This window comes from Lichenostomus cassidix, chromosome 1Ab, assembly GCF_008360975.1.
Source record: "Lichenostomus cassidix isolate B80296 chromosome 1Ab, HeHo_3.0, whole genome shotgun sequence".
Taxonomy (NCBI): domain Eukaryota; kingdom Metazoa; phylum Chordata; class Aves; order Passeriformes; family Meliphagidae; genus Lichenostomus; species Lichenostomus cassidix.
The window spans coordinates 11023858-11047153 of NC_139481.1; the positions used below are offsets into that span (position 1 = coordinate 11023858).

At 37.9% G+C, this 23296-nt stretch overlaps 1 protein-coding gene across 4 annotated transcripts in view; it reads right to left on the bottom strand.

Annotated features, from left to right (window-relative positions):
• Positions 1-23296, bottom strand: part of ARHGAP8 (Rho GTPase activating protein 8) — a 77997-nt gene that overhangs the window by 22284 nt on the left and 32417 nt on the right. For all 4 annotated transcript variants that reach the window (XM_085049777.1, XM_085049775.1, XM_085049774.1 and 1 more), the window contains 4 exons: positions 22601-22687; positions 18756-18854; positions 17532-17639; positions 8989-9062 (listed from right to left, as the gene is read on the bottom strand). In XM_085049777.1, the coding sequence (XP_084905903.1) occupies positions 8989-9062; positions 17532-17639; positions 18756-18854; positions 22601-22687 (368 nt within the window). The remainder of the gene's footprint in view (positions 1-8988; positions 9063-17531; positions 17640-18755; positions 18855-22600; positions 22688-23296) is intronic.

Here is a 23296-nt window from a genome sequence, read left to right on the forward strand (position 1 = left end):
TTGTGGAATTTTATGCTGGCTGTCAGTGGACTAGAGGTGTTCTGTACAAACAACTCTTTCAGCAAATGGATATCCATGAATGCTTCCAACTTGGTTTGCAGGAATTGTTTTAATAATAAATGTTTTTATGTGACGTGAATCTCACTGCAAGGACTACAATGTAATAAATATCAATTTTCAATACGTTTATGCCTTTATTGGCTAAGCTTTCAGGAGTCTAATTAAAGGCATTTATCCATAGCACAGACAACAGCTGTACTTGTCTGGCCCTGCATCCCATCAATGTTACTGTAATGGCACATAACACAAAGCTCTTGCTAGTTATGTTTTTGGAGGGGGAAAAGGAACTTTTATCTTCATCTACAAAAAGCTGGGATACAGGCAGTATCTGTGCTTCTTCTAGAACTCATTTACCAGGTCAGCTAAAACTGAATCAATACATAGCAATTTGTTTGATCACAGGTGGCAACAAGCCAGCTATCAAAGTAAATATCCCCAGTGCTTTTTACATTTGTGGGCAACTCAGCCAAATGACAGGACACATAATGAAGTGTAGGCTAGTGCAATTCTTAGAGAAAAAGAAAAAGCCATATTCTCCTTCTATAGTAAACGAACAGGAAATTAGAGCAATTCTTAAATCAATCCAGGGTTCTAACTTCAGTCTCTGTTACATAGAAATATGAGTCAATATATTGACTCTTATGCTCTATCAAGAGCAATTATGCTCTTGATGGGCAAAAAAAATGAGCCTGTGTAGAGTGATGAACTGAGATATGCATCAATTGAAAAGGACACTGCTTTAGAAGTTTGTAAATCTATTCATTGGTCTCAGTGCTCTCCATGTTTAAGCCAGGCAGGGGAAAGCTACCTAAACCCATTATTTGAGAGATGGCACTTCCCATGTCACGCAACCTGAACAGTATTAGCATTTGCCCCCAACAAGGGTCTCATAACAAGGATGGGAAGGAAGAAAGGGACCTGATGCCTCTTATTGAATATTCCACTCTGACGGGTAAGTACACAACCTTATACAGCCTGGAAATACCTTCTCCAATCCTGAATCTTCCTTTTCAGGCACTGGGGAAAAAAGATCCCAGATCTTATAACTATCATAATTAACCCAACACAAAAAAAAAAAAAAGTTACACACACTAAACTAAAATTAATCACTGTGTTTTCATTTTTGCAGACAAAATACATGCCAGAGCCACCTGAATTATAGGATGAGAAAGCAAAATTGACTGAAGGCAATCCTGGTCATCACAGCTCAAAGCATTCATTTTTGTCCTATTGAGAAATAATTTTGAAGCAGTCTATTTAATTTTTGTTAGCAGTTTTCTTCGATCAAATCCTGTTTACAGCATGACTCCTTTCAGCTGTTTCTGTAAAAAGACTTTTTTTCTGTGTGTACAAGTTGAACTATTTTGCCATGGATAGCATGAATAACACAGTCCACACAGAATATCCACACTGAAGTAGCACTGCCAGAGCACTGGGAGGGAATGAGGGACACGAGCCTGATGAACACTGCACATCACTCGATTCTATCACCACCGCAGAGCCTGTGGTGAGGTAATTCAGCAAAAACTGCTCCCTGCCCTTCAGCAGAAAAATACAGACATAGAGATCAATGGACTTTTGCTACCCTGCACTAAACTCCTCAAATCAAAAAGAGTGAAATTTTTTTCTAAATATTAAGTACTATACAGAAAAATGTCATATATAACTAGTGAAGAAGCCATCTACATTCAATAAAAAGCCATACTGCAACTGACTAATTATTTAAATGCCAGTAATCATAAATGAAAACAGACAGGCACTTCATTCCACACTGAAATAAGATGGCTTTCACCAGAGCAGACAAAATTTCACAGTGCCATGACACAACTGTGTCACTCCCCATTAATAAACTGTTGCTAAAAATACTTAGTCCCCCTCCCACTTGCCCCCACCAGTTGTCCCACAGGAAAGACACAGAAAATCAAAACTGATAAAGATAAATTAAAGCAACACATGTTGTCACATTGCTGGAAACCTGTCAAACAAAGACGAGAAAATTACATTCTTTTTCTTTCAATCATCCTTCATTTGAGGGTTGCTGGCACCAAAAACCGTTGTTAATTTGTCTGCTTTCAGAAGAGAAATGGCAAAGAGTGAGCATCTGAATTCCTTCTGCCCCAAATTGAGTGGGGAAACATTTCTTACAGCTGGGGTCCTGCCAAGTCCTTTGAAGTGTCCTTCCTGATTTGGAAGTGGTTTTTATTCTCACTAACACCTATCTAAACCAAGACCTCTTCTTTCAGATTTCCTAGTAAGATCCATTTTTTAAAATCAGAACTTATTTCTAATCCAAGGACTGCTGGGTTTATACCACATTTTATTTGTCCCTATAACTTCTTAATTGCCCAAAGTGGCATTAACTTTCCCTCTTAAGACAAATTCAAGATTTAATTTTTTTTTTTAAAGCTAGGATAACAGTGCAAGTTTGAGGAGGAGATTGCATATCCTTCCTTTCCTTGCATTCTGTGCAGTGAATACAAAGCTAGTGAGTGGGATGTGTGCAGCCTGTAAAGGTGATTTGCACTGCAAGGAGGTGCACAGCAGAGCAAGAGCAGAGGGCAAGAGAAGAGACAGGCTGGCCAAACTGAAAAGCTGAACAGCAGCAGAATCCAAAGTGTATTTGTGTCCTTGCAGTTTTGAACTGCACAGTCTATAGCCTTTGAATGTATGAATGAATGTTCTCAGTTTACACTTGGCATCTCTGAGAATGATTTACTTGTAATGCCTGAGCACCAAAAATACAAACTGTGCTTATTACAAAGTTCATTTTTATTTGACGGCACACAAACCAGTCTTGGGATTTATCTCATTTCCATGAACCCTACATAAAAACATTCCATGAAAACAAAAGAGCCAAGAACTTGGAATTTTCAAGTGGCCAATGTCAAGCTTTCCAAGTGTTGCATTTTTAAAAGATACTTGATTGTTCACAAGAAGTGGAGGCCAGGAGGCAAAGCTGTAGTAATCCAAACATATTCAGAATACATAACCATTCATCTCTACCCATTCTGATTACCACCACCAGGATAAGATGTATTCATTCACATTAAAAAAGGGAACCAGGACTTTCTCCATCAGCAAAATTTTTTATGATTCACAGAAGGGAGGAGGAGGAAAGATTAATCACTGTTTACCACTGCTTCTTCTATTTAACAGATAAAGGACAGCTTTAGTTGTCACTATAATCATACAATAGGATATTTATTACTTTATCATTAAACTTCTATTGCATGGTTGTTACTCTTTCATTTAGAAGTTTGGGTCATCTCCCAGGACTCTCCTGTAGTGCCACAAGAAAACAGAGAACAAAAACTTCATGCTGCAAAGCACTTCCAGTCAACAAAATAGGTGTGGTAAGAGAGAAAGACTTGGCCATGGCAGCTACTGTGAGATAATTTTCTTACAGGGATTAGTTTTCTTTTCTGCTTTACAATTCCTATTTCAATTCTTTCAATGTGAGTTTATTGTTCCATCACTTCTGAGCTGCTGCTGATCTCAAATGTGCTCTTTAGTAATCAGTTCTCTATGCAATTTTTTTGCTGTAGCTGTTTCCTTATGTGGTTGCGCTATGAAACGCAAATGTCAAATTTTGGAAATTTTAGTAATAATCATACCAGTTTAGCTTTATTTTTAATTTTTTTAAAGCATGAATAAGCATGTTGAAGAGACTTTTGAAGATACTCTCTAAAACATAAAATACATTAACAATAATAATACTACCTATATATTTCAAAGTTGTATTTTGCATAAAACAAGCACAAGTGACACAGTATTAATGTCTGAAATAGGATTGAATGACATCCTTGCCCTTTGTAACCTAACTGACATCTTCATGCAGGTCTAAACAGTATAGTTTATACATGTATTGAATCAAATAAAAATTCCCTCAAAAGCTGATGCCTGACCTCCAGATGTTGGGGAGTTTGCAAACAAAATATGGATTTTATTGTGCAGTTTTATCCTCCATAGCATGGCATGGCACTCATATCATTGGTTACCAAAACAGTTGGTCCTAAGGGGCAGCTCCCTTTTACAGAGTCACTTTGGCATTGAAGAGATTGTGAGAACATGTGGAGACATATTAACCAGAGAAAGAAAAATGACCACCCTGTGGCTAAGTTGGGCTTCTTGGAGAACAGGCCCTGTGAGTGAAGCATCAGGATTGTCCCTGCCAAAGGAATGACACCAGGTTAGAAACACTTAAAAGCTGCCCTAACAAGAGCGTGGATATTTAATCAAGCAATGTAATTTCTCATGGCATAGTAGAGATATGGTAGTACATACACAAAAAAATCTTTTTCAGTGCAACTCAAGCCTTGCATTTATAAACTAGACAGTTTTGAGGCTGTGCAAAGAAAAAAATGTCCTCTGGTTTGCTGGTTACTATGAAGTTCAAGTTACAAATGTGCTGTTAAACCTGTTTGGTCTGACTAAATCACCACATGGGCTCAGGATGATACCACATCCTTCTTTCTGATATAAAGAGCACTTGTCTGGTTTGGTCCAGAAGAGGAACCATGAGGTTTACTCTTAGTGAGCTGATGATTTTTTCAGATACTTAGAACTCATTTTAGGAAACCAATTCTTCTCCGTGAAGGTTACAAAAATCAAAATCAGGCATTTTAGAATTCAGTGTTAAAACCATTTTTCACTCTAAAGTGGAGCTGGAATGACAGTGGTGAAATGGCTACATTTCATTCCCTCTTGAAAAAAACCTGAAAATTACAGAACTTAAGAAACTTCAGCTTATTGTGTTTATTGTAATAGTCTCTCAGGCATGAGCTATAATAGTTCTTGTTCCTAAAATACAAACAGATGTAGATGAATCTCTGCAAACAGCAAATTCATCCATCTCTGAAGAAGTACTGAGTCCAGCTTACTACCTGGATCCAGTGAGAGCCATTTTGCTCAGAAAGAGCTATCTAACTATGTAGTCAGATCAATGTATACCTCAGATAAATGTAAACTGGGCCCAAGAAGGGGCCTTTTGGCTCCTTTGTACTGTGATTATCTGAGCTGACCCAGCAATTGTTGAGGGAGAAGAGTACGAAATTGGTGCAGCAGTGATGAGACAAAACACCCAGAGGGAACAAAAGCAAGACATAGAGCTTGTGTGTCAGATCAATACAAGAATAACTAGTTACTGGTCACTAACACAACAGGTGACAGTGCCTCCACACCAAGAGGAGCTGCAGCAAATAAAGGTGTCTAGAACTGAGGTAAAATATTAAAATGTCAAGGAGGAAGACTGTGACTCCAAGCAATCTGTCAAGGGGACTGCAATCAGTAAGGTGAAAAAGACTGGGCAAACTTTAAGGACTGAGAGCTTCCTTAGCCTGGACATACAACTGCAGATACCTAGTCTGAATAGCAGCACGGCTCCTTCACCAGTGCTGCTCAAGAAATACAAGCCTGAGCAGTGCAGAATGGACTTAAGGGATGCCACAGGGTCACTGATATTTCAAGAAATCCTAACTCAGCTGATGAAGCAGGATTTTGCAGAAGCTTCTGTGATCTAACTCAGAGTTTCCAAAAGTGATTTCAAGTACATAGATGTGAAAATGCAGCAGTGGAAGAAAGATTGGAACTACTGCACCTTGGGTGAAAACCAAACCCCACTCCCTGCTGCAAGACTGAAAACTCTGCCAAAATCAAATGAAACAGGGCAATGACAGTGAATTTTTGTCACTTCCAGAAGACAAGCTGAAGTGCCACGTCTGGAGTGCAAAGAATGCTGCCAGTCACCCTCCTGGGGCTGACAGCAACCCACAGGGCTGGCACTTGCTGGAGACAGCACTACCGAGATATTCCAGAGTTAAAATCACAGCAGACAGCAGGTACAACAGATACCTGCACTTACAATCAAGTGCAAAAAAATGCATGTCTATCACTTACCACTTAACAGCCTTGACATGGCAGGTATTGGCTTTCATGCATCAGCTCGCTGAGAATGTCAGAAAACACTCTACCTGACAAGGCATCTCTCTTTAGAAATCTAGTTTGTGGAAATCTCTTTATGACAGGGGAATATGACAGCTCTGAGCAAACCTGGGCTTGGCTGTAAAAGAACCATATTGGCAGAGCCCTGGACCCTCCTTCCTGAGGACACAAAAGGACTGAGAGCTGGGGAAAAAATTAGATAGTTCAGCTAGGAAATGCTTGGACTGGACTATGTATCAGTGGCCAGCACTACCATGCCACTGACTTCTGAAGATGCACAAAGTAGGACAAGACATCTCATCACATCAGAGTCCATCCCTTACAAGCCATGCTGATACTGCACTGAACAGACGAAATTTTAGCCAAAAGTGGACAAGGTTTTTAGAAAAATCAAGGAGGATTACTGCTTTCAGACTGATGAATATTTCATCTAGTAGAAATTCTGCAGTGACAAAGATGAGGCAACCCTGGTGTTGTTTTAACCATAACCATCATAACTTGCATTTTTTTTCTCTCTACTGCACATTTGGTGTTGCTGCTTCAGAAAACTGTGTGTGTCTGAGCTGACCCAACAATTGTTGAGGAAGAAGAGTACAAAATTGATGCAGCAGTGATGAGACAAAGCACCCAGAAAGAACAAAAGCAAGACGTAGAGCTTGTGTGTCAGATCACTGCAAGAATAACCAGTTACTCGTCACTAACACAACATAATGATGACCATAAACTTCCTATTTCTTTAAAAACTTTAAAGAGGCCCAAGAAAGTACTGGATATGCAAAGCCTTCCTCCTATGCACAGGCAAAAGTTTAACTTAATTAACATTTTAGTGACTGTATTCTCACTCAATTTCTGTAACAGTTGTAATAACAGCTGTAAGAGGTAATAATGTTAGTGCCACAGTAATCCTCATTTTAGCTCTCCTGACTCCTGTGATTAGTAAGGAAGAGGTATTTGCCTATTAAGATAAGCTAAGTATATGGAAAGATGATTGTTTCATAACGATTTAAAACATTAAAAAATCTGGTTTCATCTGCAGATGGGGCATGCACTGACATACTACACAAGCTCTAATTATCCACTTATGATTATAATTACAGGAATGCCACTGATTTGCATTCAGCATTCTTAGTAGTGAACTATTCACATTCCCTGTATTCAACCATAATATTTGCAAAGTTTTCATAATCAGCACCACTTTGGAAACAGCATATCAAAAAACCTTTATGGGTCTGAGTGCAAATCCTGAATTTGGACCATGAGGCATTTAAAAAGGTCTATTAGGAACTCTTCATTAACTGCAGAACTCTTTGCTTGTAATAGCAAAACTGGCCTCACTGCAGCACTCGGCCTTGGCTGCTGCAGATATTTTGAAATTAAATCAGCAATTTGAAGGGGCAAGGAGACAGCTGTTTTGTACACAAGCATCCCTACAGATGCTCCACTACTTGCAAACTCTAAGGTGCAGTGGATACCTTTCTTATTCTCCCACACCCATCACTAATCAGGTTCATTTAAGGTATGAAATACACATCAAAATAAAGTAGTCAGTTATTTAACGTTCTTATTTACCCAGAGATAAACTAAAATATGAAGGAGCGTAGCCTAGAAATGAGGGAAAATGTTAATCTAGTCTGTCCTCAATTAAATAAATATTATCTTGCACTGACCTAAACGAAGCCAGGACTTTTCTTGAAGATCAGCAATAAAGCTGAGAAGCAATGTTTTTCTTGCCTGCCTCCTTCCATCTTCACAATTGTGAAGCCTATTCAGTGCAAGTTTTTAAAAATGTTTGTAATTTATCACTTAGGGTTTAAATAAACTCAGACCAAACCCTGGCACACTGTTTGAATACTGAAAGCAAAATTTACCTTGCTGACAAAGTAAATTGAATGACAGTTGAAGGATGCAAATTAAGAATCAGAAATCTTGTGGGAAACAGGTTTCTTTCTACTGAAGAATATAATTTACTCAGAATTTACATTTTGTATCAACTGTGTGCTGTCAATACAAATATCTCTTTAAATGAGGAAAATTTCAGAAAAAACTCAAGTTGCAGCAACAGAGAGATCTGAATCCTGGTTTTGTCTTAAAAATCATGCTGATAATCAAAACTTGTTCTAACCTTAACCAAACCAGTGATGATTCTTTTTCGTTGTTTTGTTTTTTAATAACTGAACAGAAGGCATTCTGATTTTCTTCATATGACACACCCATGAAAAATTCACATCCTTTCTTCAGAGATCTTAGAAATCATTCCCAGTTCTACCACTGTGTAATGAAGTGCCAGTTCTGCTCTGTTTCTATTCTGTCACCTGAACCCAAGCTATAGATTCACTAAACATGTGAAACTCTGAAGCCTTGGAGCACAAAGGGCTATGGAAACATTGCTGTGACTGCCTTAAAAATTAGGTATCAAAACCTAAAATCACACTACACTTGGAAAAGGAATTTCCCATTTTAAATATCAGTATGTTTGTAGTCTCTATCTCTGTATCATGTAGTTACAGATATGAACTGCAGTCAAAGGGTCTGTATATGCCAGCATAAATATTTTCTGAAGAGAGGGCTTTAGTCTTCCTCCTGTATTTTTTCAAGTGAATTTTACTGGCAGCTGGTTCTATAAAACTAGAATACATTAATTTTTATTGGACAATATACTTAATTCAGACACTACTATATGGGATTACATTGCATATTTCAAGACACTCCTCAGATTCGCTATTTCCTAACCAATCCTAAGAGAAAAAAAACTTGTTTTGTGTTTCATTTGGGCTTGTTGTGTTTGGGTTTTTTTTATAGTGGGAAAAGAATCTGAAAATAATTTTTTTCCATCCTCTCATGGCAACATCCAATTGCCACTCCAATTCTCAGGATATAAAAGTATCTTGTGTATTTGTAATCTTTGCTGTATCAGGCACTGAGTGTTAAATTGTTTCAGACTCTTGTTCTTATTCAGAAAAACATATCCTCCTTTGACACAGAACTCACCTTTACTTTTTAGATAGGATACTGTTTCCTTCATAACTGGGGGGATTAATTCGCCATTGTTTTTGTCCTTGATACTGTCAGGGAGGAAAAAAAAAGAAACATCCTTTAAATGGCATTTATAGAAAAAGACGCAATAGTAAGACAGAACAGTCTGAGCAAAAATCTGAGAGAAATCTGAGAGCACAGATACATTAAATTTCACAAATGAAGGCACCTGTACCAAAGAAGAGATTCCTCCAGAACTCTAACAGGCACTGAATGAAAAACTGAAACAAGTGAATTGGGTTTCTATTCAAAGAGCCATTCCTAAACACTTATTTCTTGCTAGAAAAGCTGTGTAACTGCCCCAGTGCCCAGAAATAAATAATGGGCTGAAAGGGAAGCAAGGATAGAGCAGCAGAATGATGTTCCAAGCTAACTTTCTCCTTACTGGAGACTGGTTTTGCTTTAGTTTTGTTCCCCTCCCTTGGTATGTCCCAGCTGGGCTGTGTTTAACCACAACAGGCTGATGGTGGCAGCTCTGATCCAATTTGGTTGGACACTGTTGGTCCAACAGGGTTTCCAGGCAGCATAAAGGCAGGCAAGGAAGGAGCTGGCAGCAAAATGCTTCACAGTAAGTCTTGATCAAGGGATGCTGCAAATTTAGGAGCCTTTTGTCATGCAGATTCTTCTTTGTCATTTGTTTCTTTTTAAGCCACTTCTTTTAAGTGTATGTATAATTAAAAGGATATTGTACTATTTATGTTGAAGGAAAAGCAATGCAGTGAGACTATTAACGCTTTGAATGATTTCCATGAAATTAAATTTCTTTCTCTTTCATGAGCGAACAGTTGAAGCAAAAAAATAAAATATTTTTTATTATCTGGACAGAACAGAAAATTCTGTAATTATCTTCCTCATTTAAAAAAAAAGGTTTCGGCAGTTTGGCAAAAGAGACCATCAGTATCTGCTGTGCATTCTGCTACACTTTACAGTAATCACCAACAAAATAACAGATCAACCTCAGATTTTAAAGCAGACTTAGTGCTACTAGCTGAAGTTGCACCTGCAGAATAGAATGATTCCTAAGGCCTTTTTCTTTTCCTAGTACTGTGATTTCTTGTCTTTCTGCCTAGGCTTATTACTTTATCAGTATAAACTAACTGATAATAAGTGGAGTTGCATTTGATACACCTTCTGTAACATCATTGCATGGAAAGAGCAATCCAGTATTATATTTTGTGTTTACACTACACACAAAACTACTTCAAAGGGAATGTTACATCAGCATATGTCAGCATGGAGAAATACAGAAATTGTCAAATCTCTCGCCCCTGTATTTGTCTTCCCTCTGCTTGTCAATGGAGTTAGAAGATGGTAAGTAGACTGGTTAACTTTGGCTGTCCATGCTCAAGAGGTTGGTCACTCCCAGCTTCACATCCAGGGGCAGTGGGGGGATCCTCCAACAGGATAACTCAGAGCAGGATCATGACTTAGATACTGAATCACCCTGCAGTTTTGCCTCTCTTACTCATAAACTGACACGGGAATTCACTTCATGCTATTTGGTTATTCAGCCATCAAACATTTTGATTCCATTCACCACTGCAGGGACAAACTGCTGTCCCTGACCAGTACAGTCTCTCCGAGTCACAGTTTCATTGCCCACCCAGTCCTATTCTTCCTCTTTCTTACTATCACCATCCAACCTCTTCTCAGGCACTAAAGTCTTTGTCTCCATTATGTTATCCAGATTCTCCCATACTACAGTTTGTGCATCACTTCCCCATGTGCTATAGGAAACACTTCAAGTCGCTATGTGATTGCAATAAACACATCAATGCTCCCAGAGCTCTCTCCACCATTTCAAATACTAGACTAATCTGCTGTTTAAAATGAAGCTGCAGAACTAATGAAGTTGAACTGCTATGGATTTCTATCCTGTGTCCTACCTCTTTCTGCATCATTGTAATCCAAGACTATTTCCTTGTATCATCTGCAACCTCACTTCCCTTAAAGAGTATTTTCATTTCCTCCCCTCACCACTTTGTCTCGTATTTCCTCATAAGGGAAGGAGTAGTTCATACTAATCACCATCTAAACATTAACTGATGTACCACCACACAAAAGGCAAGAGAAAACTGTATTCCTGCTCCAGTTTCTATCCTTTTAAGCCATGACTTTTAAAAGCCGGCAGTATTTGGGAGAGCTCTACTCCTCTGTCAAGTTCAGTGGACAAAAGCCCAAAGCTCTTCTGTGAGCCTAACTAAAAATCAATCCCCTGACTGTTCCTTTTCAGCAGAATACCCATATCAGAATCCAAAGTGTATAAAATTCAATAATGCTCTACATGTGGGTTAATACCACTTTGCGGACACTGCTGTATCTACATGTAACATGAACTGTTTAGGAAAGGGGAATTTTCCTTGCTATAAACATAGAAATTTTGCTTAAAAAATATAGCCAAATTTCACAAACCATGTTCACAATGTGACAATCTCAGACATTTGACCAAATAAATTCCACAATGAATGCAACACACTTGCAGGAAAGAGAAGACTAATGCATGTAAGCTGTTACAGCAAGGAATGAATTTAATTCAGATAATCCTAAAATATGATCTTTTATACATTAAAAATTCTCATTGTTTGCTGCTTGCAAGTATGATCTTTAGATGAAACTGTCCAACTTCTCGTTCTTACACACTGGCAAGGCATCATTAATTTCAACCCAAAACACTACCTGGCCTGCTGGAGCAATGAGTCTCTGTAGCATCATAATGACATGATAATGGCCAGAAGAAAGACTTATGACCTGACTTGTAAGACCAAGTCCTACCTCAATGTTTCCCTTTATCACAGACCTCTGAGAGCTAAACCAGAGGTTATGAATGCTCCATGAATAAAACACTCTCATGAGGGAAGCTCCTGCCATTAGGACCAAGTTCATGACCTCAGAGCAGCAACATAGAATAAAACAAGCAGTGACTGTGCAGCCCAATTTACAAATTAGTCTTGTTAATAAACCATACCAGGAAGGAAATTCTAAGGGTTCTTTGCACAGCAAGCAAAGTTGAAATCCCCAGTGAAATCACATCTCCTAGCAAGGGACTAAAGAAGAAAAGGGGTTAGGAGATGAGGTCAGTACTGAGGCCAACGTTCCAGATGCTAGCAAGGAAAAGCCTGCAGCAAATCAAGGTAAGGGGAAAAAAACACACATTAATGTTAGCTTTTCTAACAGGAGAGTTTTAACTTACTCCTTGTGTGTCAAAGGATTTTATTTCATGTATTTAAATCAGTACCCTAAACACTCAGGGCAGCTTTCATTAAAATTAGTCAAAAGCCTAACTCACTTAAATGGGAACATCATCAAGACTCTAATGTGTTTGGAAGCTGTTACATCTTTATTATTGACCATTTAGGCTCATGGAACCCATTCTCAGCCTCTCCAAAGCTGCACTGATTGCATTTGCTTTCTTACAGCTGGTCACCCCAGAGGTACCAAATAGGAACCCAGCAGCTTTTTTTAAATGTTCTCTAATTATTATTGTTACCCATAAATGTGTTTCCTCATTCAGTGTATAAATAGCAAACTGATTATTTACAGCACTTGCTCCTGTTGAAACTAGTATACTTGTCAGAGAGATAAGACAAATAACCAGGCTATAATTTGTAATAATAAACCCTACACACCACATTTTTTTCTAGGAAAAATGGTACAGTTGTACAGTTTCTGCACTTCTACCATTTTCTACAGGATTCCACTTTCCCTTGAAGGAAAGGCTCTGTCCTCAGTAAAATGAAAGAGGTTCTCAAGAAAAATGGTATTTTAAAATAGAGTAGGATATTCCCTGACAGTCACATGCAAAGGATTGCTCTGTTTCTTGCAGCACTGAGGCAAGCTGGGATGTGTGTTTTCAGAGCATTTCACACTGTGGGACACAGCTGTCACTTTACTGGTGACATAAAATGATCAGGACATTACTTCAGCTAATGTAAATCAGACCAGCTCAAAGGTCAATGAAATGACACCTTTGTCCTCTCTGTTTGGATCCTGCCAAGCAATCCATGTTTCTCTCGCCGTGTCCAGGAGGGTGGATGAGCAGCCTTCTGGTGGATAACACAAACTGTCACTGGAGATTAGGCAGTGCTGTGGGCAATTTGAAATGAGACATCTTCTTACTCTTTCTGCTTAAGTGATGAGCAGAACAGAGCATTTCTACAGTGCTCAGTACAGCTTCTAAAATGATTCACAGATCGCAGTCATATTGCAGCTGCAATGTCAGATTCCAGAGAGATCTATTCTGGTAAACATAGTGTCAGGGAGAAGAAATTCTCACTGTAGGATACATGATCACTTACTGCAACACGTTACACACCCAACGACTCATTTCTAGATAGCGGTTTCCCACACAAGGCCTTGACACATTGTACTGAAACGTCATTAAGGATTCTTGGCTGATAATCTTTCTCTCTCTTTGCTTTTCCTGTCCCTTTCATTTTCCCCCTGCTGAGGCACATGGAGGTTTGGTTTGGAATGCATTCCTCCTCCCTGGTCACGCATACACAGCATGGACAAGCAGAAAGATTATGACCACAAGAAAAGCACCCTGAGAAGTTTATGATAACAATTCAACAAGCAAAGGATGTACAGTTGTGGCGATTCTGAACACTTTCTCTGTCCCCTTTCCCTACACATGGCATTAGATAGAAAAAGAAAACATTTCCTCTTTTCTCACAGAAGATATTTCATTTTAGATTTAAAAACCAATTGGATAAAACAGAACAATGCCAACAGCTGGTCAAGGTCAACTCTGTCTTTTGTGTTGGAGCTGAGCTGTGACCCTCCTTGATGACAGAGGCAATTAGGTGCAGCTACAGGGGTTTATCAGATCTTACTGAACATACAGCACAGGACAATGATGGCCCGTAGAGTCAATTATTAATTACTTTGCTGGAATTTAGAACAGCTCATTCACATATTTTAACTGTATTTATCTGACCAACAAAAGCAGAGGGTCCCCTAAACTTTTCTCTGCCTTTTTAAACATAAAATCTTCACTAGCTTTTAGAAGAAAAACCCTATTTTTTACCCTGACATCCAGAGCAAACTAAAACATAGATATATTATGAACAGCCAATTCCTCCTGCTCTGTATTTTTTGTGTGAAGTCAACACTGCTGAAAGAGCGGAAAACTAGTCTTGGTACATGTAGCAACATAATGCATGAACATTGTTTGAAATGCTAGGGTTTATGAAAGAAGTAGCTGCTGGTGAGTAACAGAAAGTCATTTCCATACTACTGTAGTACTTTGTTCTGAAAGTCCCTGATCACTACAAGCTAGAACCTACAGCCAAGGAGGAATCCCTCTGTGCCTTCCCTGTTTCAATGCTGTTCCCTGCTATCTCCCTCTGCTGAAGACTTGAGGTGAGGCTTGATTAACCTTTCAGCTACCTCACTGTGGTAGCTGCTCTCCTCACTCTACCTGCACATAAGAAGCTTGAATCAGCCAGTTAGAGCAGGACACAATAAACAGCAAATGTGCAAAGCGATCCCACCCACTCTATGTGACACATTCATCAGCACACATCAAACCTGAGCATGGATTCCCATTACACTGTAACCAAAAAATTAAGTGTGGACAAGACCTCCTCAGAAGGATTGTTTTGTCTGATATTCCCAGGAAGATGAACAAAAATTTCAGTTGTCCTAATTTATGTTTCTAAGGAAATCCCACTGTTTTTAACATGAGATCAAACCTTCCAAAGTACAATTTGGCAACCAGGCAAGGCACTCAGAAATGGTATAGAAAAACTGTCATTCAGCAAACCGGGCAAGTCTGGTCTATGCCTGTAGGCATAAAGAATTAAAATAACATAACAGATAACCTGTTTTGGTTCCCCATACTTTATTTGGAAGATGTCCTATAAGGCAACTTTGGATGATTTAACTCCCTTTACTAAGCTTACTTACTATTGTTGGAATTAGTGTCATTTCAGTGGAAACTTCAGGACAGCTTGTTACCACATTCAATTTCAAGCTGCAAAGACCAAATTATTGAGTCCTCACAGGAGCTCACAATGAGGAAGACTTTCCACTTCACATCTGTGCCCAATATAAAGTAAATGTTTAAATCCCAGACAAGCAAGTAAAGTTGGATAGATACATAAGATGAAATCAATTTGGTGTGGTTTTGTTTTTCCCTCTCCACAAAGAGCTTAGGGTGGCACTGAGGGTTTAAAGTGAGCAAATGCAGCCATTTTAAATTTAGATTTTGCATCCTGAGTGGATGGGGTTAACATAGCAAAGAATTAACCTGATAATAAGCGCTTTTGTTCACTCATAAATTAAACCAAATTCTGTATAGATTACACTTCAAAGAATTATACTCCCAGTTTTCACACACCTTCCATGATTTTTAAATGCCCAACTGCCTTACATAATTTTGAAAATCTGACTCTACAAGGTTAAAAATGTCATTGTGAGTTAAAAGATTCCTCCAATGCAAGGTACTGGTCTCGGATACTCATTGATTTATCACTGTCTAAATGGAAACTTCCTTCAGCTTCACTTTGCTGTCCTAACACAGCAGGATTTTTCCCTCCGATGTGTTGGACAAAAGTGAGGTATTTTGAACCAATGTTTAGGCACTTCTTGCTCTTCCAGTTTTTAATGATAGGTCTTGAAAACAAATTCATTAACCAATATAAACCAGTAAGAAAGTTACAAAAGGGAGCGTTACCAGAGAGAGCATGTCCTGCTGCTTCTAGGGAGGTATGTTCTAAAGGGGGTGGCTTTAGTACCTTCAGGAGCCAGACATCACTGGGATCCCATTATCAAACATCTCAGCAGAATCAGGATACCTAGGAGGGCTTTAGATGAAGTCCATTCACAAATCTTTTACTGACTGAATAAAAATCATCATCCCAGAAATACTGAATATGATGATATCTCAGGCCTATGTGCTTTACAATTTCTATTCTTTAACTAAAGAAAGACTCCACAGAGAAACAGTCCTTTAATGGCAGTAGCTTTATCTGGGCAGCTTCCCTGATAGTGCCATTTTTACTAATTGTAATGAAATACACAGTCCACATATTCCCATAAGCTAATATAAAAATAAAATCAGTCCTCCTGCAGATCTCTTCAAGGAAAGAGAAGAGCCTCTCAACCAGAAGAAGCTTTCAAACCTGCCCCTTTGCCAGACAGGTTGGATAGCACTGCTGTTTTGCCATCATAGTCTATAGAGATCATAAAAGGAGAGGGAATAAGCAAAAGCAATTCATTCCTCAAGATGAAAGTTGATACCTTTTATTTTGCTTCTGATTTTAGAAGCTTCCAACATATATCATTCCCTGTCCTCCATTTTTACCTTTCTTCACAAACATAGTCTAAATTAACTCATTTATTTCTGATTTAGAAGTTGCAAGAGATTTGGTTTTTTGTAATTTTTAGCAGTGATGCCATACCATCTCTTCTACAAGAGTGAATGAAATATGGCATAAACACTGTCCTTCTTAATGGCCCAGTGGAGCCCACCTGAAAGACATTCTCTGAATTAGGGAAGTGAGTTAGACATGTTTCAAGTATTAAAAGTATTAAGTATTAAAAAGTTCATGAACATAAAAGTTAATCTCATAGTAGCTCTTACACCATAGACATTGATTGTACTAATTTCAAGCCTTCTTGAAAGGACTAATGCTTAACATTGAACCAGAGAAAAATTCTATTTTATATTTCATTTACACCTAAATCATTAGAACCAGAAAAGTTGACTGGGGGTAGAAGGAGGTTTGACAAAAGTCCATGTACCAGACAGCCTAAATTGCCTTTGGTGAATGTCAACAATATTCCTCAGCTGTTTTTGAGAAGAATAGAAAGAAAACAGAAATGACTGTGGGTAGGAAACTTGAAGGTTCTGTAGTCTTTGTTGCTGTTGTTGTTTTCACTCAAATTGAATCTTGCAAGTCCTATTGCCATCCCATTCCTCATGTAAAGTAAGCAATTTTTTACACCATATACAGTGCTGCAATCTATGCAAACAGCTATCAGGGCATTTCTGCACAGGAATGATTTTATTCATTTCATAAAATATCAGAACAATGTGTGAGCAGCAAAACAACAATGTATAAAGGCTCAGGCATCCATTGTAGCTTTATGCAGCCACTGCAGAGCCTGAAGCTCTGTTTCAGCTTGGTTATCCATAACCTAAACATCTCCAAAACACTTTCAGACTGCCAGCATCCACCAGCAACACATCAGGTCGGAGCTCTGGTGCATATGGGCAAACTTCTGACCACCAGGAAAAGTTGTGCAAACATGATAGCATTGACTACCCTAAAGATACTGTAACGTGAAAATCAGGCAGGCCACTGGGACTGTGAGACCTGTCCTGAATTCATAAAACTTATTGTCTGGCCTCACAGTTTAGTGGTTTTCAAAGAGAAGGAGAAACTAAACATATAACCAAAAAATTATTTGCAAACAGTCTGTCTGGTGAATATGCACATTACAAAAAGCTGTAGGGTATAGAAATTTCGTATTTTTGGAATCTTGTGGCTTACTATTGCAGGCTGACTCCAAATTGCTGGGTAGGCAGAGGTGGCCGCGGTGGAGGAATCTTAACAGGTGGAAGCTTTCCCTTCTGTTTCCTCTGAAGATTTTCATCATGTCTCAAAAAAAAAAAAATTTAAAAAAAAAAATTCAAGATTTCATTGATTTTCTGTGAATTGCAGATGAGAGACTGTATATGTGAACAGCTACAAGTATTGCTTATGATGCTGATGTCCTGACAATAGTGTATATGCTGCAGGCCTTACAGAACCCTAACTTCAGCATGAATTAATTTTTAAGTAGTATTTGTGGTGGAATACTTAAACATTACACAGAAAAACGTTTTTTGCTTCAGCCAGTGGAGCATAGTAATAAATGTGTCCAAAAAATAGAATCACATTATAATTAAACAGCAAAATTCAAACCTATTTGCTACTCAAAATGTAACTCTATTTTCTCTGGCAAGCATGCAATCCAATTTATAACCTCCAAGCTCTAAGGTATTTTCTGTTATCCCATATTTACACAAAAGGTGTGTAAAAAGCCACCAGGCATCAGTAACAGTTATAATCAAAGCTTCCAGTTACTTTCATTCAACAGTGACATAAAATCACTTTCTGTCAGTACATCAAAGCATTTCCATGTAAAGCATCATGTTAGAAATACTGTTATTGATACTAATACTGGTGTTTGACTATCCCAGCCCTGTGTAGTTCTTTTCCTTTTCATCTCACATCTCCAGTACTTCTCCTTAACACACACACCACATAAACATAATGGATCCACTAACAAGTGACATGTGTATAAAGTTTAAAATCAATCAATACTTTGCTGACTGGGAATGCTCTTCATGAAAGGAAGTCACTTAATCTGTTGCAATATATAAGGAAAGAGGTCAGGATTACAGTTTTGCCCAAGAAAATTACACGATACTCATAAGCAGCAATGACATACAGATTGGTTTTGCTAACACTCACGCAGAAGTAGCAATCATATCAAGGAAATGCTCCATGACAGAGCTGGACTTTTTCCAAATCTGTAGAAAACTAAACACCTGATGCACTTCAGCATGTCTATGATGGCAATGCAGCTTTCAGAATTAATCTAACCAAGCACAAACAGGTAAATTATACTTTTAATCACTGAAGAAATAGATTCTTCTTGGAATACAGTGACCAGGATGCAATTCTACCTGCAAAAAAAGTGAGATAATGTATATTAAATTTGCCACATACCGGATGACTTCTTGAGGGATATTTAACTGGTCATATTTGAGATGTTCTCCCAGGTCACTTAAATAGTTCAAGTAGGTGATCTTTTTCCCAAACTTGTGGCTAAAAAAAAAAAAATTAAAAAATCACAAAGTAGCATAAAAATTAGCATGGGAGGAACATTTATAAAGGCTTCAGTTTCTCTTACAAAAATGTAAGTGCTGATGCAACTCAAAATTAGACTGCAATTGAAGCAGCAGGAGACATAAGATGTATTTGATTTCATATGCTCAAACATACATAGTGCATGCCTCAGAGTCTGATTTGAATAAAAATAACTGACTTCCATCTGAATGTTTTGTGATTTGCACAGATATGAAAAACACCTCTTTAAAAGGCACTGAAAACTAGGTTTCACACAGCATTAGAAAGCTCACTAAAAGAACTGATAACCTTGGAGAGAATGTTACCCAGCCAACAGAAAAACGTTTGTATTATGTAGGTATTCCACTCTGCAAAAAGAAAAAATAATGGGGCTGTAGAAATAAACTATCGAGTAGTTAAGCAACAGGCAAAACTTTCAAAGCATTGGTAGTGTATACCCTTGAAGTGCTGGGCCATCAGCTTTACCCCTTTTGAAAAGAGCTGGATAGCTTCTAGGAAGCACTGGGAAAAATAATTCTTTTCTACAGGTTGTACAAAACAGACTTCCGATTTTGAAGCCCCAGGTACCGTTAGTTAGATCTTAAGTTTTAGCCAGAATATGCGACTATATGGGCCGAGGTGTTCAAACAAGGGTCAGGGGTATGTTTATGCATATCATCTGAAATAATGTCTTATTTTTCCACAACACAAAATATCTGGACTGTAATGAGGAGTCACGACAAACAGTAGGTGCTGATGATAAAAAGTGTACTTTGCTGCAACTTACTTTCATTAGAAAAAACTTTTCTGGGGAAAAACTCTGGCATGGATGAGTTTATCCCTGGATTGTCCAATCCATATGCACGTGCTCCCTCTAGCGGTACATGGGAAGAAACAGTCACTTCCCTGAATTTCGCTAACAGGAATTTTGGGACACATGAGGAATATCATTCTGTGCACGCACAATTTCAGAGCTCCCCAGAGTATCTTTTACCCAAAAGAGCCCGAACTTCCAACATCTTCTCTAAGCCACAGGTGAGCACACAAATCTATAACTAAGCACCACAGGAAATACAGGACATGTCACAGAACCTGCAATACGTAAAGAAGTCATGGGCAATTAGGAATTAGTGCTGCTTCTTAAAAATGCCACACCACCACTGTCACCTAAATGTATATTATTTTCATAACAAGTTCTGTGAGCTCACACATAGAAATACGGCCTTCCTACAGTTATCTTGCACTTTGGATAAAATGCTCTTGACTTAACACATTACCTTCTTGCTCGTGTTTTTGGGACTGGAAAAAAGATCAATCAGCTTCAGGAACTTGAAAAAAATTTCAAGTATTTTCATTTTCTTAAATACTATCAAATAAAATTATGCTAAAACACTTACTAACTTTAACCTTCACTCTAATAATTGTGGAATTTGGCCAGTTGTTAGCAAATACTTTGTCATGTAAAAGTACTTAGACCATGTGCTAACAGGCACCAAATGTACTAACAGACCACTGAAAAATGAATACATGCCTCTTATTAATGAAATCTATTTTACATCTGCTATATTAATTGGCAACACTATCAGCAAAGCTAGGAACCAGAAAGTCTAGAGGATTTTTCTCCCTTATTTTTTGAACTGGATTAATATTGACACTTAAATTAAAAGCATGATTTGCCAAGATAAGATTAGTCTAAACTGGAAGGTAAAGGTACTATGAAAAAATTTTAATTGTACTACTCTAGTAAATTAACAATGTTAATAAGTTTTAGTCCGTGATGAAAATATAATTTAGCCTAATTGTACATGGGCCCTTTCACACTTAGTAACCCAAATGTTCTTGACAAACCCAAACTCGAGTCACCCTGAAAAAAAAAACGCACGGTTGGCTATTAAACCATTTTAAGCAGTGCAGAACTTTTTTCCCTAGCTTCAGTTGATTCCTGCCTTCTGGCTTGTGGACCTTTTCAGACTCTACTCATATTTTCAATTATTTTGTCAGTCCCAGTGTATAAACAGCTTTGCTGCTGTTGGTAACAGATTTATAAAGCAGAGAGTAGAGTGTTACTAATTTACACTCAAAACAAGTATCCAGGTACAACAGTGGCAAAAGTAGAGTACAAACAGAAACAACCAATTGGGACGAAAACAAGGTGATCAGAAGGTCAAGATGAGGATGCATCTAAGATGACAGGCCTGGTTTGAATTATTTATGCTAGATATGAATGCTTAAGTTTATCAGGATCAGCCATTTCTCAATTGCCAGTGTGTCACACTTTCCAAGAAAAAAATACTTAGACATAGTTAGATCTAGGGAAAATGAGTATTTGCAATGGGTACCTTAAACTCATATTTTTTAGAAATTAGCAGGCAATTACTGCTGTAAGTCAAATAGTACCACTGTTGCCCACCTGTGGCTCCACTGAGGTTATTAACATACACAGGCTGAAAATCACTGGAGTCCCCAAAACCATTTGCTTGGAGCTGCTCCCGAGGAGCTCTCCGCTACCTCGGAGAAAGAAGATGGTTTCACCAGAGTATTGTAATGTCCATCAAGAATTTTTCTGGGTTTATTGTTGGGTTTTATTTATTGCCTTGTTCTGTTTGGATTTTTTTTCTAGAAGGTTTCCACACCCATCCTTTAGCAAATCAGGAACAAGCAAACCAACAGCAAAAATAAAACTATCTCCATTTCTGAGACACCATTAGATATTGGACATCCTGCTTCTGTCACACTTTTCCCACCACTGCTCTGTGTCCTGGATCACTGACATTTACTTTACTGCCAGTTAAAGATCTAGAGTTAGTCTTCTTGTTTCAAGAATAGCATATTTAGGAATGATTTTTAGCTATAATTACTCTTTAAAAAATTTTCACACGCACCTTAGTTGTCCTGATCTATCTAAAAGTTAAATTTCCCTTTTCTAATGAATTAGCTTTCTAGCACTCAGAAACTGAATCAACTGCAAGTTACTGTAGTGGACATTTCTGGTTAGTTCATTATGGCTTCTCAAGACTAGCTGTTTCCATCCTGCAGCCCCAAGGACATTCATAATATGATCTGCAAAATGTCAGAATTTCCTTGAAAGTGACAGAAGTTCAGAAGCGAAAGTTGAGCAAGCCCCACCATTCTTGCACTTAGCAGTGTCTGCCTGTTGCTGGTGGTTCCTTGGAGATAGCATCAATTTTTACCATGCAAAGGAAAAGAACACACAGTAAAATACATCACCTTCACCATTATATCTTCCTTTTCAAATTCCTGTGGGCACTTCAGGGATTATCCATTAACTTTGATAATATAAATAGTGCCATTTCTATTCATCCCAACGGTTCAGATCAGCCCGAAGGTTAACCATTCATCATCCACTTTACTGTACCACCCAGTAACTCCTCACACACCCAGCTCCATTTTCCTAGGTGCTGTCAAACACAGCAAAAAAGTCATTCATGGTCCACAGAATAACCATGTTTTAAAAGTGGTATTTACTTTAACATACCAGTAAAGCTACTCAGAACTGAGACTCTTTTCTTAGAAAAAAAAGAACTCTGCCCTATTATTCATACTCACGCTTAAGCTCACCTTACTCATTAGCTCAAGACAGTTTAAACAGGTATTGTGCTGTTACCTGATATGTTTTACTTCAAGCCTTTTTAAAAGCAACTTAGTAGAGAACAAACCATCCTTGAACTAAATGGGAATAATGTGTTCAATGAACTGCCAATTACCTTATAAGAGGTTTAAAGATATTCCACAGAATTTTTATGAAGTTGGTTGGATGGACAACGTAGAGTGCTTTAAGGTTTTTCTTATACCTAAGAAAAGAAAATGAAATTGTTAGAAGAATGTTAAATGCCAGAGGTGGTAGAACTGAATAGGTACACCTGAATAGAAGGTTATTATTACAGGCATATTACACATTATTCTTTTCAAATATATTAAAAAGACCTAATTCAGAAGAAATGGAATGTAAAATGAGAAAAAAAAATGAGTAAAAGGCAATTTTAAAAAGTGGTCAGTTTTGACAATAGGCCAAATTAACTTTTATATTCCTATCTAATGTCTCCTCCCTCATAAATTTAATACCAGGGAGACAGAAGGAAAATTAGGCAATTTGAAAAAAATACTGATAGGAGAATGAAGGAGCTATAAAGAAATCTTTGATTAAAAATTACTTTTTTGATATCCCTTTATTTTCTGCTTGCAGAACTTACATGTTGGAAAAAAAGTTTTAATTTTCATATACAGAATTTATACCTAATTCTTTCATTTTACCACTAATTTTGTCCTGTTTTCGTAGTAATTACTAAAGATGAAGCCAACTGCTATTTGTTTGATATTGCATTCCCTTTTGTATGAAATAAAACTTTCCTTCATTATAGCTTTGTTTGATTCTACAGTGATGTTTCATGATATCTAAACAA